The sequence below is a fragment of the Rhinichthys klamathensis genome, unplaced genomic scaffold (assembly GCF_029890125.1).
Source record: "Rhinichthys klamathensis goyatoka isolate OS25496 unplaced genomic scaffold, OSU_Roscu_1.1 h1tg000123l_1, whole genome shotgun sequence".
Lineage (NCBI taxonomy): Eukaryota > Metazoa > Chordata > Actinopteri > Cypriniformes > Leuciscidae > Rhinichthys > Rhinichthys klamathensis.
The window spans coordinates 619,568-633,877 of record NW_026606660.1 but is presented as its reverse complement, the minus strand read 5'-3'; the positions used below and the strand labels follow the sequence as shown (position 1 = coordinate 633,877).

Genomic DNA, 14,310 nt, shown 5'->3' with positions numbered 1-14,310 from the left:
GACTTGCATTGCATTTCAAGGTACACATTTACATTCTTATCAGTTCTTACTTTCCCTGGGAATTGAACCCATGACCTTGGCGTTGCAAGCGCCAACGCTCTACTGTTTGAGCTGTTTGAGAGGGCGCGAGCCTGACGCAGCGTCGTGGTGACGTTGAATCATGAGCTCGATGGAAACCGCGGTGCCCGTCTCTAACCCCTCCGAGAGATCCATTTGCGAACCCCATGATTTCAGCTTCCGTGAAAACTAGTCCAAAACTAGTTTGTGGCACCAGAACTATGAGGAAAGCTAGCCTGAACATCTTCCTCAAAAAGTGACAGGTGGCAGCCTCTCACAATGCTAGCAGTCAGCCCTCTCGAAGGCTGACAGTACATGATCCGCTCCCAAACACATAACACACAGGGAGAAGCACACTGCTTGAATGTTTGGTTCGCCATCATATGTGAAATAGTGATTGCACAATATCAGGATAGACAACAATAAATAAGACTAGCTGCCAACAAGCTGAAATAACAATGAATAAAACTACTAATTTCTAATATTTATATTAACTACTAATTATTCATATATTATGTAAATTAATTAATTGCACTGAAGGTGCACCTATAGGTACCTAAGGTATCTCCCTATAAAAAAATGGCTCTAAAAAAATCAGTTCCAGGAAGGATTAAATTCATTGAAGGTTCACGAGTTCACACTTACATCAATTAAACAGAGTAAAGATTATGCGTATTTGGCGTGCTGTCCGGGGGGAGGGCTCCGAGCTCGGAATTTTGCCCGAACCCAGAGTACTCCCCCCGTTGTTGTAAGAGTATTAGGACTATAAGTGAGGAGATGGGGTGGTGGAGGGATGCTGTTAAACTGTCAATGAACGGAGGTAAGTTTGCTGTATATATACACAGCGCTTAACTCGTTGATTAAGCACCACTCGTGTCTAATTAGGTTTGATTATCTGAATGTGCTCCACGTGTGTTCAATTAGGTTTAATTATCTGAACGTGCTCCTCCCGAACTTTGTTAATAAAACATCATTTCACGAGTTCACACTTACATCAATTAAACAGAGTAAAGATTATGCGTATTTGGCGTGCTGTCCGGGGGGAGGGCTCCGAGCTCGGAATTTTGCCCGAACCCAGAGTACTCCCCCAAAAGGCAAAAAGAGCAAAGGACAGCCGCCAGACTAAAGACCCCCCAAAACGCAGAGAATTTGGCGGGCTGGCGTTTTGAGAATAAGCCTGGTTGCTTGACCAGGAGGGCCTGCTGGCTCACGAACGGGGAGCAGTCGTAATTTGGAACAACAGTTGGGAGGGCTCGCACCGTTTCTCGACGGGAGCAGCTCACAGCGTCAGACAGGCGAGCTATACCGGCCGATGAACAGCGTGATTTATGCCGCCTGACCAGGAGGGCCCGTGTTGCCTCTGGCGGGAGCAGCTCACTGCGCTGGGCGGACGGGCCCTACTGGTTGACAAGATTTGGGAATGCCCAACCAGGAGGGCCCATGTAGCTTCCGACGGGAGCAGCTCACAGCGTCGGGCTGATGGGCCCTACCGGCTGACGGTGGAGTGGCGCGTTTTTTGGAAGCCCGGACTGGAGATTTCTTGCTGTCCGCTGGGAAATCGATACCTGTTGGATGGGAAAGAGAAAACATAGATGCATGCAAAGTCCGCTGGGAGACCAATGCTCGCTGGACAGAAAAAGAGAAAACATAGATGCATGCAAAGTCCGCTGGGAGACCAATGCTCGCTGGACAGAAAAAGAGGAAACATAGATGCTTGCAATGTCCGCTGGGAGACCAATGCTTGCTGGACAGAATTATGCAATGTCCGCTGGGAGACCAATGCTCGCTGGACAGAATTATGCAATGTCCGCTGGGAGACCAATGCTCGCTGGACAGAAAAGAGGAAACATAGATGCTTGCAATGTCCGCTGGGAGACCAATGCTCGCTGGACAGAAAAAGGAGAAAACATAGATGCTTTGCAATGTCCGCTGGGAGACCAATGCTCGCTGGACAGAGGAAGAGGAAACATAGATGCATGCGACGTCCGCTGGGAGACCAATGCTCGCTGGACAGAGAAAGAGGAAACATAGATGCATGCAACGTCCGCTGGGAGACCAATGCTCGCTGGACAGAGAAAGAGGAAACATAGATGCATGCAACGTCCGCTGGGAGACCAATGCTCGCTGGACAGAGAAAGAGGAAACATAGATGCATGCAACGTCCGCTGGGAGACCAATGCTCGCTGGACAGAGAAAGAGGCATCACGTAGGGGTTTTAACAGGAATATTAATTCTGAATAGTGAGGTACTGGAGAGGAGACATCACTGCTGCGGCAGTGGAAAAATAGCCAGAGAAACAGAGCTCCTGCGGGAGCAGAGGAGACATCACTGCTGCGGCAGTGGAGAAAATAGCCAGAGAAACAGAGCTCCTGCGGGAGCAGAGGAGACGTCACTACTGTGGCAGTGGAGAAACTTACCTGGAGAAAAAAAGAGCTCCTGCGGGAGCAGAGGAGACATCACTGCTGCGGCAGTGGAGAAAATAGCCAGGGAAACAGAGCTCCTGCGGGAGCAGAGACATCACTGCTGCGGCAGTGGAGAAAATAGCCAGGGAAACAGAGCTCCTGCGGGAGCAGAGGAGACATCACTGCTGCGGCAGTGGAGAAAATAGCCAGGGAAACAGAGCTCCTGCGGGAGCAGAGGAGACATCACTGCTGCGGCAGTGGAGAAAATAGCCAGGGAAACAGAGCTCCTGCGGGAGCAGAGGAGACGTCACTACTGTGGCAGTGGAGAAACTTACCTGGAGAAAAAAGAGCTCCTGCGGGAGCAGAGGAGACATCACTGCAGCGGCAGTGGAGAAAATAGCCAGAGAAACAGATCAGATTATTTTATTTAATGCCATGTCGGCATCCAGAGTTTTTTTCATGGCAAAAATTCAATCACAAAAATACAAATATCATATAAATACAATAAAAACAAAGCAAATATAAACAACAAGTCATATTATATAATATATATATTTAAATTAACATGATAAAAAATCTAAAACCTTTTCAGGCATAATCTCATTAAATATGTCCTTCAATGAAGAAACTTCATAAAAGAGCATTCTGCTTGCATGAAGGGCAGAACAATCTAATAAAACATGTTTGACAGATAAGGGAATTTTACAAAACATACACAAAGTTGGGTCTTCAACTTTAAGCAAAAAGCATGGGTCAAACTTGTGTCCAGAGAAACAGAGCTCCTGCAGGAGCAGAAAACTTACCTGGAGAAATGAGCTCCTGCGGGAGCGGAGAAGACATCACTGCTGCGGCAGTGGAGAAATTTACCTGGACAAATTGAGTTCCTCTGGTGTGAGGCTGAGCAAAGGGAGGAGTAGGTTGGGGCCTGGTGGGCCGATGCTCGTCTTCTTGCGCGTTAATCAAAAACGCGAAGAGGTGGTGAGAGATTAAATCCTTGCAGGATTATGCGCATCTGAAGTTTAAGTGGCCGAGCAAAGATAGCAGTTCGCGTTTTAGAACAGTGGGAAGGTGGGCGAGATCAAAATATCCTATCGATTTTTTCTTGTGCAGTGAGGCCTGGAAAACAACTGTATCCAAGTTAATGCCCAGAATTCAAATGGACGAGGCTGAACCCATGGTTTCAACCTGTGCAATTGGAATCCCGAGCTCAGCAGAAACTGTGCGGGGCTGAGAGATCGATTATTAAACGTACGAAAATGTTCTTATTTTCTCCGTTTATTTCGTTTATTTTGATCATTTCTATGGGTCATATTACCTGCCGATTTGTTCGTTCTGAATCAGAAAAACCAATAGTGAAACTGTGGCTTTAAACTAGCCTACCTACTTCAAAAAAAAAAAAAAAAAAAAAAAAATGCATTTATGCTATAACTTTAAGTTTCTAAGCGATTTTTGTAAATAAATTGCAGGACAGTGTTAACGAAAGGTTCTTAATGATTCTGTGTGCAATCTGCACGTAATGTGCAACCTATTGTTTACGTGTGAGTTTACCAAAAGGAAGCATCGCGTTAATGAAACGGCAAATCATTTGTACGGAAACTATTTAAAACGCACGTTCCCCCGATCAAAATTAGTATCCAGATAGCATAACTTGCTCGTGATTCAACAACTGAAGTGATACGAAGTTCAATTAGGTACAGAAAACGAAAAGGTTTTGAGCCAAGCACTCACAGAGTTGACCCGGCAGATGTTGAGTGTGGACTGACCGGGACTGAATCTGCAGCGCGGCTTACTTAGGGCCTGCTGGGGCGGCCTGACGCTGGAGGAAGACCCGTTCCTTCGAATTAAGAGGGCGGCATTGCCTTATGACCATTTCTCTATGGCAGGAATTATTGAATGGGACAGTTTAAAGAAATACGCGGAAGTAGATTGCTGATGTTTCGCCCGCGGTGGCGAGGACCCATTTGTTTGGCCTGACGCCCACGAGATAATACCAGAGGATTGTGGCAAAGATTCCTAATCCTGAAGGACGAAAGATTCTTCATCAAACGGGAAGCGCTCGATTCGGGCATGTTAGGAAGGTACTGCGGGGCCAAATGCTGTTAAACTGTCAATGAACGGAGGTAAGTTTGCTGTATATATACACAGCGCTTAACTCGTTGATTAAGCACCACTCGTGTCTAATTAGGTTTGATTATCTGAATGTGCTCCACGTGTGTTCAATTAGGTTTAATTATCTGAACGTGCTCCTCCCGAACTTTGTTAATAAAACATCATTTAAATTCAAACACTGATGTAGAGAAATTAACACGAACAATTTTAATTGGCTAAATTATAATATAATATAATATAATATAATATAATATAATATAATATAATATAATATAATATAATTTAATTTAATTTAATTTAATATAATATAATATAATATAACAGTATCTAAATTGTTATTTCTACGGTGGCCGAGACAGCTCAACGCGCTGCAACTGAAGCAAACACATGCAAATAGAGAAAAACGCGTGCAAATAGAGAAAAACGCGTGCAAATAGAAAAAAACGCGTGCAAATAGAAAAAAACACATGCAAATAGAAAAACACGCGTGCAAATAGAAAAAATACCAGCAAATTAAAAAAAACATCTTCATCAGTTTCACAACACACGTGTGCTCCAAATAAGGAAACGCGCTGCAAAAGTTCACAACACAACCAAATACAGAAAACAGCTGCAAATAACACAGACCACAACGGAAATGTTTCCAGGGGAACCAAATAAGTGACGAACCCGGCTGAGACGTGCTTATTGCTCGTGAGCTTCCCTATGCCATACTCCCTTCGAAGGGCAGATATTAGAGCCCTTTTGGAGTGAGCAAGGCTCTAGTGTGCTGTTAGGCAGCCGTGTGGAACGCACTTGATGAAGGGAGCAACTAAAGACAACGTGGGATGTTCCCATGACAACGCAGCACGGCGTCCATCAGCTGGTCTTACGACAGAAATATGATGCTGTTAACATAACGGATGCAAATACATTTTTATGTTTAGTTTACAAAAAAAGCTTTTAAAATATGCGTTATATATCTGTGTCTGAACTTTAAAATTTTGGACCCTATATTACCTAACATTTCTTACGGAACTTTTCTTTATGAAAATGTAATAACATGAAACAATTTGTACAGTGTAACTGATGTAACTTATAGATAAATATCTTTCCTTCATGTTTTTCTTCTTTATATTTTTTATTTATTTATTTTAGTTTCCAGCTCATTGTTCTTTTCTCATTTGTATTCGGATGACATTGAACATATTGTTAATACATTTTGTACATTGTATACAAGTTGTATGTCATAAAAAATGTAATCTCTGTATGTTTTGCACAAACAAATAAATAAATAAATAAACAAATAAAGTATAATTTTAAGCTGTAAGCACCAGCACGCATGGATTTATGGATATCTATGCCAGCACGTCCCAGCCGGGTTCGTCACTTATTTGGTTCCCCTGGAAACATTTCCGTTGTGCTCTGTGTTATTTGCAGCGCGTTTATGTATTTGGTGGTGTTGTGAGTATTTGGAGCACACGTGTGTTGTGAAACTGATGAAGATGTTTTCTTAATTTGCAGGTGTTTTTTTTATTTGCACGCGTTTTTTTCTATTTGCATGCGTTTTTTCTATTTGCATGCGTTTTATTTTATTTGCATGTGTTTTTTTCTATTTGCACGCGTTGTTTTCTATTTGCATGTGTTTTCTTCTATTTGCATGCGTTTTCTTCAGTTGCAGCGCGTTGAGCTCTCTCGGCCACCGTATATTTCAATTTTGACATCTTAAAAATGAGCTCCACTACATAGTTGGTTTTCAGATTAATTCTATATTAATAATTAATAATATATAATAAGGTAACATAAATAATATAATTATAATATTGGTAATGTAAAAAAGCCTGAGCAAATAAAATGGCTTTATATTGTGACGTCACACACACACACGTGTGTACCTGCGTGCAGATGTCCAGGGGTTTCCCGCTCAGGCTCTGTGGCATCTCCCTGCAGCGGGTGGAGAGGTTGAGGATGGCAGTGGCAGCCATGTGCGCCGCCTCCATGTCGTGTGTGTAGTCGAAGCTGCTCTTGCTGCAGGTGCTGCTGGCGCTGCTCTCTCCTCCTCCTCCTCCTCCTCCTCCTCCTCCTCCTCCTCCTCCACAGCTCAGGCTACTGCTGCTGCTGGGCCCGAAGCTGCTCGAGGTACTGCTCGCCGAACTCCAGCTCTTGCAGTAGCGCTTCGCTGACGGGACACACAGAGCCGGGACGTTAACACACAGATGGGAACACACAGATGGGACAGATCACAAAACACTCTTAGCTTCTGCATCTACATCCTACACTGGCTTTATTGTGCTAGCACTGAGATACTATTATAGTTTTCATTAATAGTTTCAATTTACTTTTATATTTTACATTTTTATTTTCATCTTAGTTCAAGTTTTAGTCATTTCGTTCAGTTTGTGATTTTTACTTCAGTTATTTTAGATAAACTAGGCCTATATGAAAATCAGAAATGTTACCGTGGCAATATTTTATTTTATTTCAGTTAATGTTTTTTTTTTTTTTTCAAGTAATTACTTTTATGGTTTTAGTTTAAGTTAACTATAATAACCTTGGGAGATATTTGGCAGTGACAGCTGATATGTATATGCATTTTATGTAAGTATACTGTTATAAAGATCTCACTGATTTACATCACAAGCATCAGAATTTCCGAATCCTTCTTTTCCCCAATATAAATATCAGCAACTGCACTAAATTGCATATTGTTGCTCAGTTTGTTTCTCTAAATGAAATGTGTTGTTTTCCTCTTTGAGTTTAAACTCCATGTTCTCGCTATATCAGACTATATGAGCCACTAAAGACTGATGCATCTAATATGAAACTCAACAAAAACACATATGCAAACTTTTTTTAAAGATTTATTTTTTATATTGTGCTTAAAATTTCAATAAACTGTTCCACTCGCTATTATTTTTAAATGTCAGACTTAACAAGGTTAAAATAATGTGTTACAGTCTTGTTCTGCATGTAATTACTATGCACTTACTAGAGTAATTACAATATCTGTCTAACAACTCAAAATTGATCCCTTAACCTAATAATAATAATAATAAACCATGTTAAGTTGATGTTCTTACTTACCTTATATGGTTGCACTTTATTTTAAGGTGTCCTACAGTGTAATTATCAAATAATGAATAAGTAATATTAACTAACAACATGAACTTAGTAATTAGGTTTAGGATTTAGGGTTGTAATTATGCATAATTTACTTTTATTACTATAGTAAGTACATGTAAGATGTGTAACGGATACTGTCAAATAAAGTGTTATCGCTTCTATTACTCAGTTCTTTCTAGTGTAAGTACACTGTACGTTCATGTACTGTAAAATAAAGTGCACAGAACCTCACGTTTTAGTGTCTGTAGTCAAATCCCTTTAGGAAGAAATGGCTTGTTTATTATGATGGTTTTGATGATTATGAGGAGATTTTAAATGATGAGGGGGGTGTTGGGATGTAAGTGAGAGACGGAGAGACACTCTCTATAGTTTGACAAAAGACACAATGAGCCACAACACCAGCTGGGCATCAAAGTGGCATCTCCCACCGGGCGTCCTGCTGCCATCCCTCTCTCTCTCTCTCTTTTTTTTGAGTTCCTTTTCCTCTATCTTCTCCCTCCAGTCTGGTCATTAAAGCATGGCCGGGGATCTCACAGTCTTGCGCATAGAATTGCAATTAGCAGCAGCCCTAAATCCAGACTGTGATTTGCCTAAACCACCTCATTCATTATGCATCTGCCTCGAGATCATTTCCATACATTTCCATACCACCGAAATACAGTGAAGGAAGATCTCGGAGGCTTTTCTAATGGGGTTTAGTTCCTCACCAAACGTTCATGAAATCCAACTAGCTTTCTCAGACCTTAGAAGTCAAGTGTTCAAGAGTCATAGAGATGATAATGATCATAAAGCAGCCCCCAAAAAAGTACACGCTCAAAATGTCCATATTCACTGGATACGAAAATATCAAACCAAGTGACATACAGTATATGTAAATGGAATAGATCTAGCATTGAAAAAGAAGACATCGTTATAGACACAGTTGTTGTTTATGTTCCTCTGCAGAATTTGGGAATTTGAAGAGAACTGAGCTCATTCTTTCACAAAAACCCACTAGAGTCCAGAGGACGTCAAAACCCGGAAAACTGGTTCCCTCGAGATTTCCCTATGGGGTTTTATAATGTTTTTTTTTTCAATTTATGAGTAACAAAAGGTCTGTGGTGACTTGATGATACTTGAACGTATTGCTCTACAAAACACACCCATATTGTAAACACAGATTTTCAACCTGTTATGTTTATTTTATAAAACGTCTGTTTCTAATAAGTAAATAGATAAACAAGGGATAAACAAAGGCCTTCTGAGGGTAATCCGTGCGGTTTTGTCGTAAAAATATACATATTTAAAACTTTATAAATGAAAATATCTGACTTCCGGCAACGAAGGATGTATGCACATTTTGGGACTTGAAGGAGGTGGACCCCATTGCTTCACATTATATCCACTGAAGGGTCTAAGACATTTTCTAAAATAACTGAAAATGTGTTCGTCTGAAACAAGATTGACATATGCATCTCGAACGGCTTGAGGGTGAGTAATGCATGGGTTAAATATCATTTTTGGCCGAACTATCCCTTTAATAGTTTTAGCTGTGTCTCATTACCTTGTTAACTCTGCCTTTATAAGGCCTGTGTTTTCAGTCATTCTTTGCAAAGTCTTGTATGTTATTACACTGCCTTTTTTTTTAGCGTTATCCTGGTGTCTTGGTTTTTTGTTTTGTTTTCTGGATTACTTTTTTCTTGTGTTTTCTGCCCTCTTGCTCATTTGGATTGTTTTCCTGTGTGTTTGACCTTCTGCCTTCAACCCAAGTCCTCGAGCAGGTCATAACATTACCAAAGACCTCTCATTCAGAAATTGAAAAACCCCATTATAAAACCCCATAGGAAATGTTTGAAGGAACCAGAGGTGAATTAGTCTTCTTGGTTTTGACCTTATCCCTGCAGCACTCTATTAACTAAAACTATATATAAAAAATAATAATAATAATAATAAAAAATGTGTAACTTGAAATAAAATATTTAAAAAAACAACTTATTTTTTGTTCAGCTAGTACACTAGAAACCTAAATCCGAAATAAAAAATTGAATAAAAACTAAATAGACATAAAATAAATTTGTCACTGTACAGCTTGGGTTCTTTTGGTTAAAAATAATTACAAAAAAAATGGCTCAGAAAGTTCAATCTGAGAAAAGCACTAGCATTTGGGTGTAGATGAAAATAACATTTATAATGTTACAAAAGATTATATTTAAAATAAAATGCTGTCCTTTTGAAAGCATTTCCATAACAATATAAGCAGTTTTCAACATTGATAATAATCAGAAATATTTGTTGAGCAGCAAATCAGCATATTAGAATGATTTCTGAACGATCATGTGACAGTAATGATGATGAAAATACAGTTTACTATATATATAAAAAAAAAAGTTATTTTATTACTGATTTTACTGTATTTTTGATCAAATAAATGCAGCCTTGGTGAAACATCCAAAAATCCAAAAAAAATCCCAAAATCTCACAACCCCAGACTTTTGACCAGCTGCGTATACTGATGTCATAGAGCAGACCTCTCACCCTCATCACTTTTGGGCAGTGTGTCCCGACCGTGGAGCTTGGGTGCAGCAGAGTGCCGTTTGCTGTAGATGTTGCTGCTGTCGTAGTTGTAGTCAAAGCTGGTTTTGGAGTACTTCTCTAACTCTTTGGCCAGGTTGGAGCGCGGGGTTGAAGTGGGAACGTTGTTTTTGAAGCCGTACTGTGGAATCTCCAACTGTTTCACGAAGCACATGGGTCTGAAACAGACACAGTTTATGCTGTATCATGTGTCTGCCTGCCAATGATCAGTGCTATCCATTTTATAAGCGTTGCACAGAAAAATTCAACACAAATTGGTGCCTATTTGTAAGATATTCAGGTTCTAGCAAATAAGCAAATTCAGGAAATTCATCATATCATTTACAGTGATGTTTTTAATTTGAATAATTATGTTTATCTCAGCTTATGGGAAAGCTATTTGTGATAAACTTTTTTTTCTTTAAAAATCAGGCTTGTTGTTGTTTTGTTTTTACAGTGTACACCCAAGTGAATTTTTTTTTTACTCAAATATATTAGAAATACATTTATTTTTATGCTAAGTATACTACGAATACTTTCGGTATACTACATTTATATACTTAAAGTCTGCTAAATTCAAACAACTAATTTTGTACTTAAAGCTGCAGTCCGGCATTTTTCCTCTTTGTCGCCATCTCTGTTCGAAATCTGCAATTGCAGTCATTCGCGGAATTATCAACTTTACGTGAGTTGTAGTTCAACACCCTCGACACGGCACAGCGCGGATGAACACAATGTTTGAGGAGAGTGTGCAGCTGTCAGTCACCGCGCCGATGTCATTCAGAATCACAGATTATTCTTTTTGGAAGTATGACCAACATAAGAATTTTCACCGGGAAATGTCATCTGAACTAGTAAGAAACATTCACTTTTGTTCTGGTTCTGACATTGCAGTAAATCGCGCTGATTAAATCTAACAATTGCTTATAAGTTATCATTTCACGCAAAACCGTGCAAAGTAGCTATACTATGTTCTCTAATTGTTAATGTTAACAACGTCAGCAAGCATTGCGTGACTACATCATGTAATGTCCTTCCGATATTATCCTTGTTTTCGCATGGGTCCGGTTGCAGTCTCTTTTTTTCTGTAGCCACTCCGAAGTCCGAACGAAGTCTTTTGCATTTTACAGCGGGTGAATCTCTAGTTGTCACTGATGATGATCGTCGTTTGAACCTTTCTGGATCCGCCATCAAATTGATAAGTTTAATTATATCAAGTGCTGTGAGAAAAGGCTATAAATCTCTACCTCCAACATCCTCACACGCAATATAGCTTATACTAGCCGAGACTCCTTCTTTATGTGTACAGATGTGACGTAATGACGCAAAGACATGCTCGAATCTCCCGCGGAAATCCACCAGTACCACTAAAATTAAAAACATTATTACAAGCTTACCGTTTTGCATCGAGCTAAGGCAAGCAGATAATTTTGAACACTGGCTGGTTATGTATTTTATCAAATATGTATTTTGGATAATTTTTAACCCAAAAAAAGCTACGGACAGCAGCTTTAATGTACTTTAGTTATCCAGAAGTAGTGCTGCAATTCAACTAAAGATATACTTAAGTATATTTGATTGTGGAAGTGCCACAATTGCTAGTATACATTAGGTACACTTTAAATATTTTGCATTTAAAGACAGATATCATACTATCCTTACTAATTGTGATATTAAAACATATTTTAGGCTTAATATTAAGAAACACGCATTGTGCAATAAAGTACTCCAAATAAAGTTGAATTATAATATTTCTATCAGTAAGTCTCAAGCGATATGTCAGTAAATATGTTAATGATAATTGTAGTATACTTAGTACGAAATAAATGCATTTTAAAATAGCTTTTTTCCCCACTAGGGTAGAGCATCAAGGAGAATGTCTGTTACCTGAGCACACGATCTGAAGCCTGGTTGGATTTTCCTCCATCACATGGCTGATGTTTCTCGTGGGCTTTGGCCAGTTTCTCTGCAGCCGCAATGGGGCAACCCGACAGGCTGGTGAACAGAGAGTAATGTGAGGGGCATGGCTTTACAAAGACACGTCAATATGTGACAAATCATCATTTCAAACAGCACAATTATGGGGCTTAGACACATCACTGATATAACATGATCTCGTTTATGCTGTATTGAAATTAAGTCAGAATCAGAATTTTGATGATTAAAATCAGAAGTAAGATTCGATAATCCAAAAGATTATAAAGAAAGAATTGAAATCTTCTGCTTCTCAGATCTGTCAATGAGGTTCATTCTCGTGTTACACAGCACGTTTGAGCTTCAGCAAGAACCAATGAGGTTCATTCTCGTGTTACACAGCACGTTTGAGCTTCTACAAGAACCAATGAGGTTCATTCTCGTGTTACGCATCACGTTTGAGCTTCTGCAAGAACCAATGAGGTTCATTCTCGTGTTACGCAGCACGTTTGAGCTTCTGCAAGAACCAATGAGGTTCATTCTCGTGTTACACAGCACGTTTGAGCTTCTGCAAGAACCAATGAGGTTCATTCTCGTGTTACGCAGCACGTTTGAGCTTCAGCAAGAACCAATGAGGTTCATTCTTGTGTTACGCAGCACGTTTGAGCTTCTGCAAGAACCAATGAGGTTCATTCTTGTGTTACGCAGCACGTTTGAGCTTCTGCAAGAACCAATGAGGTTCATTCTCGTGTTACGCAGCACGTTTGAGCTTCAGCAAGAACCAATGAGGTTCATTCTTGTGTTACGCAGCACGTTTGAGCTTCTGCAAGAACCAATGAGGTTCATTCTTGTGTTACGCAGCACGTTTGAGCTTCAGCAAGAACCAATGAGGTTCATTCTCGTGTTACGCAGCACGTTTGAGCTTCAGCAAGAACCAATGAGGTTCATTCTCGTGTTACGCATCACGTTTGAGCTTCAGCAAGAACCAATGAGGTTCATTCTCGTGTTACGCATCACGTTTGAGCTTCAGCAAGAACCAATGAGGTTCATTCTCGTGTTACGCAGCACGTTTGAGCTTCAGCTAGAACCAATAAGGTTCATTCTCGTGTTACGCAGCACGTTTGAGCTTCAGCAAGAACCAATGAGGTTCATTCTCGTGTTACGCAGCACGTTTGAGCTTCTGCAAGAACCAATGAGGTTCATTCTCGTGTTACACAGCACGTTTGAGCTTCTACAAGAACCAATGAGGTTCATTCTTGTGTTACGCAGCACGTTTGAGCTTCTGCAAGAACCAATGAGGTTCATTCTCGTGTTACGCAGCACGTTTGAGCTTCTGCAAGAACCAATGAGGTTCATTCTCGTGTTACGCATCATGTTTGAGCTTCTGCAAGAACCAATGAGGTTCATTCTCGTGATATGCAGCACGTTTGAGCTTCTGCAAGAACCAATGAGGTTCATTCTTGTGTTACGCAGCACGTTTGAGCTTCTGCAAGAACCAATGAGGTTCATTCTCGTGTTACGCAGCACGTTTGAGCTTCTGCAAGAACCAATGAGGTTCATTCTCGTGTTACGCATCATGTTTGAGCTTCTGCAAGAACCAATGAGGTTCATTCTCGTGTTACACAGCACGTTTGAGCTTCTGCAAGAACCAATGAAGTTCATTCTCGTGTTACACAGCACGTTTGAGCTTCTACAAGAACCAATGAGGTTCATTCTCGTGTTACGCAGCACGTTTGAGCTTCTACAAGAACCAATGAGGTTCATTCTCGTGTTACGCAGCACGTTTGAGCTTCAGCAAGAACCAATGAGGTTCATTCTCGTGTTACGCAGCACGTTTGAGCTTCTACAAGAACCAATGAGGTTCATTCTCGTGTTACGCAGCACGTTTGAGCTTCTACAAGAACCAATGAGGTTCATTCTCATGTTACGCAGCACGTTTGAGCTTCTACAAGAACCAATGAGGTTCATTCTCATGTTACGCAGCACGTTTGAGCTTCTGCAAGAACCAATGAGGTTCATTCTCGTGATATGCAGCACGTTTGAGCTTCTGCAAGAACCAATGAGGTTCATTCTCGTGTTACGCAGCACGTTTGAGCTTCTACAAGAACCAATGAGGTTCATTCTCGTGTTACGCAGCACGTTTGAGCTTCAGCAAGAACCAATGAGGTTCATTCTC

At 40.5% G+C, this 14,310-nt stretch overlaps 1 protein-coding gene across 3 annotated transcripts in view; it reads right to left on the bottom strand.

The window, feature by feature from the left end:
• The window catches only part of myt1lb (myelin transcription factor 1-like, b), a 168,800-nt gene that overhangs the window by 33,095 nt on the left and 121,395 nt on the right, over positions 1 to 14,310 (bottom strand). For all 3 annotated transcript variants that reach the window (XM_056255837.1, XM_056255836.1, XM_056255839.1), the window contains 3 exons: positions 12,108 to 12,215; positions 10,185 to 10,399; positions 6,443 to 6,726 (listed from right to left, as the gene is read on the bottom strand). In XM_056255837.1, the coding sequence (XP_056111812.1) occupies positions 6,443 to 6,726; positions 10,185 to 10,399; positions 12,108 to 12,215 (607 nt within the window). The remainder of the gene's footprint in view (positions 1 to 6,442; positions 6,727 to 10,184; positions 10,400 to 12,107; positions 12,216 to 14,310) is intronic.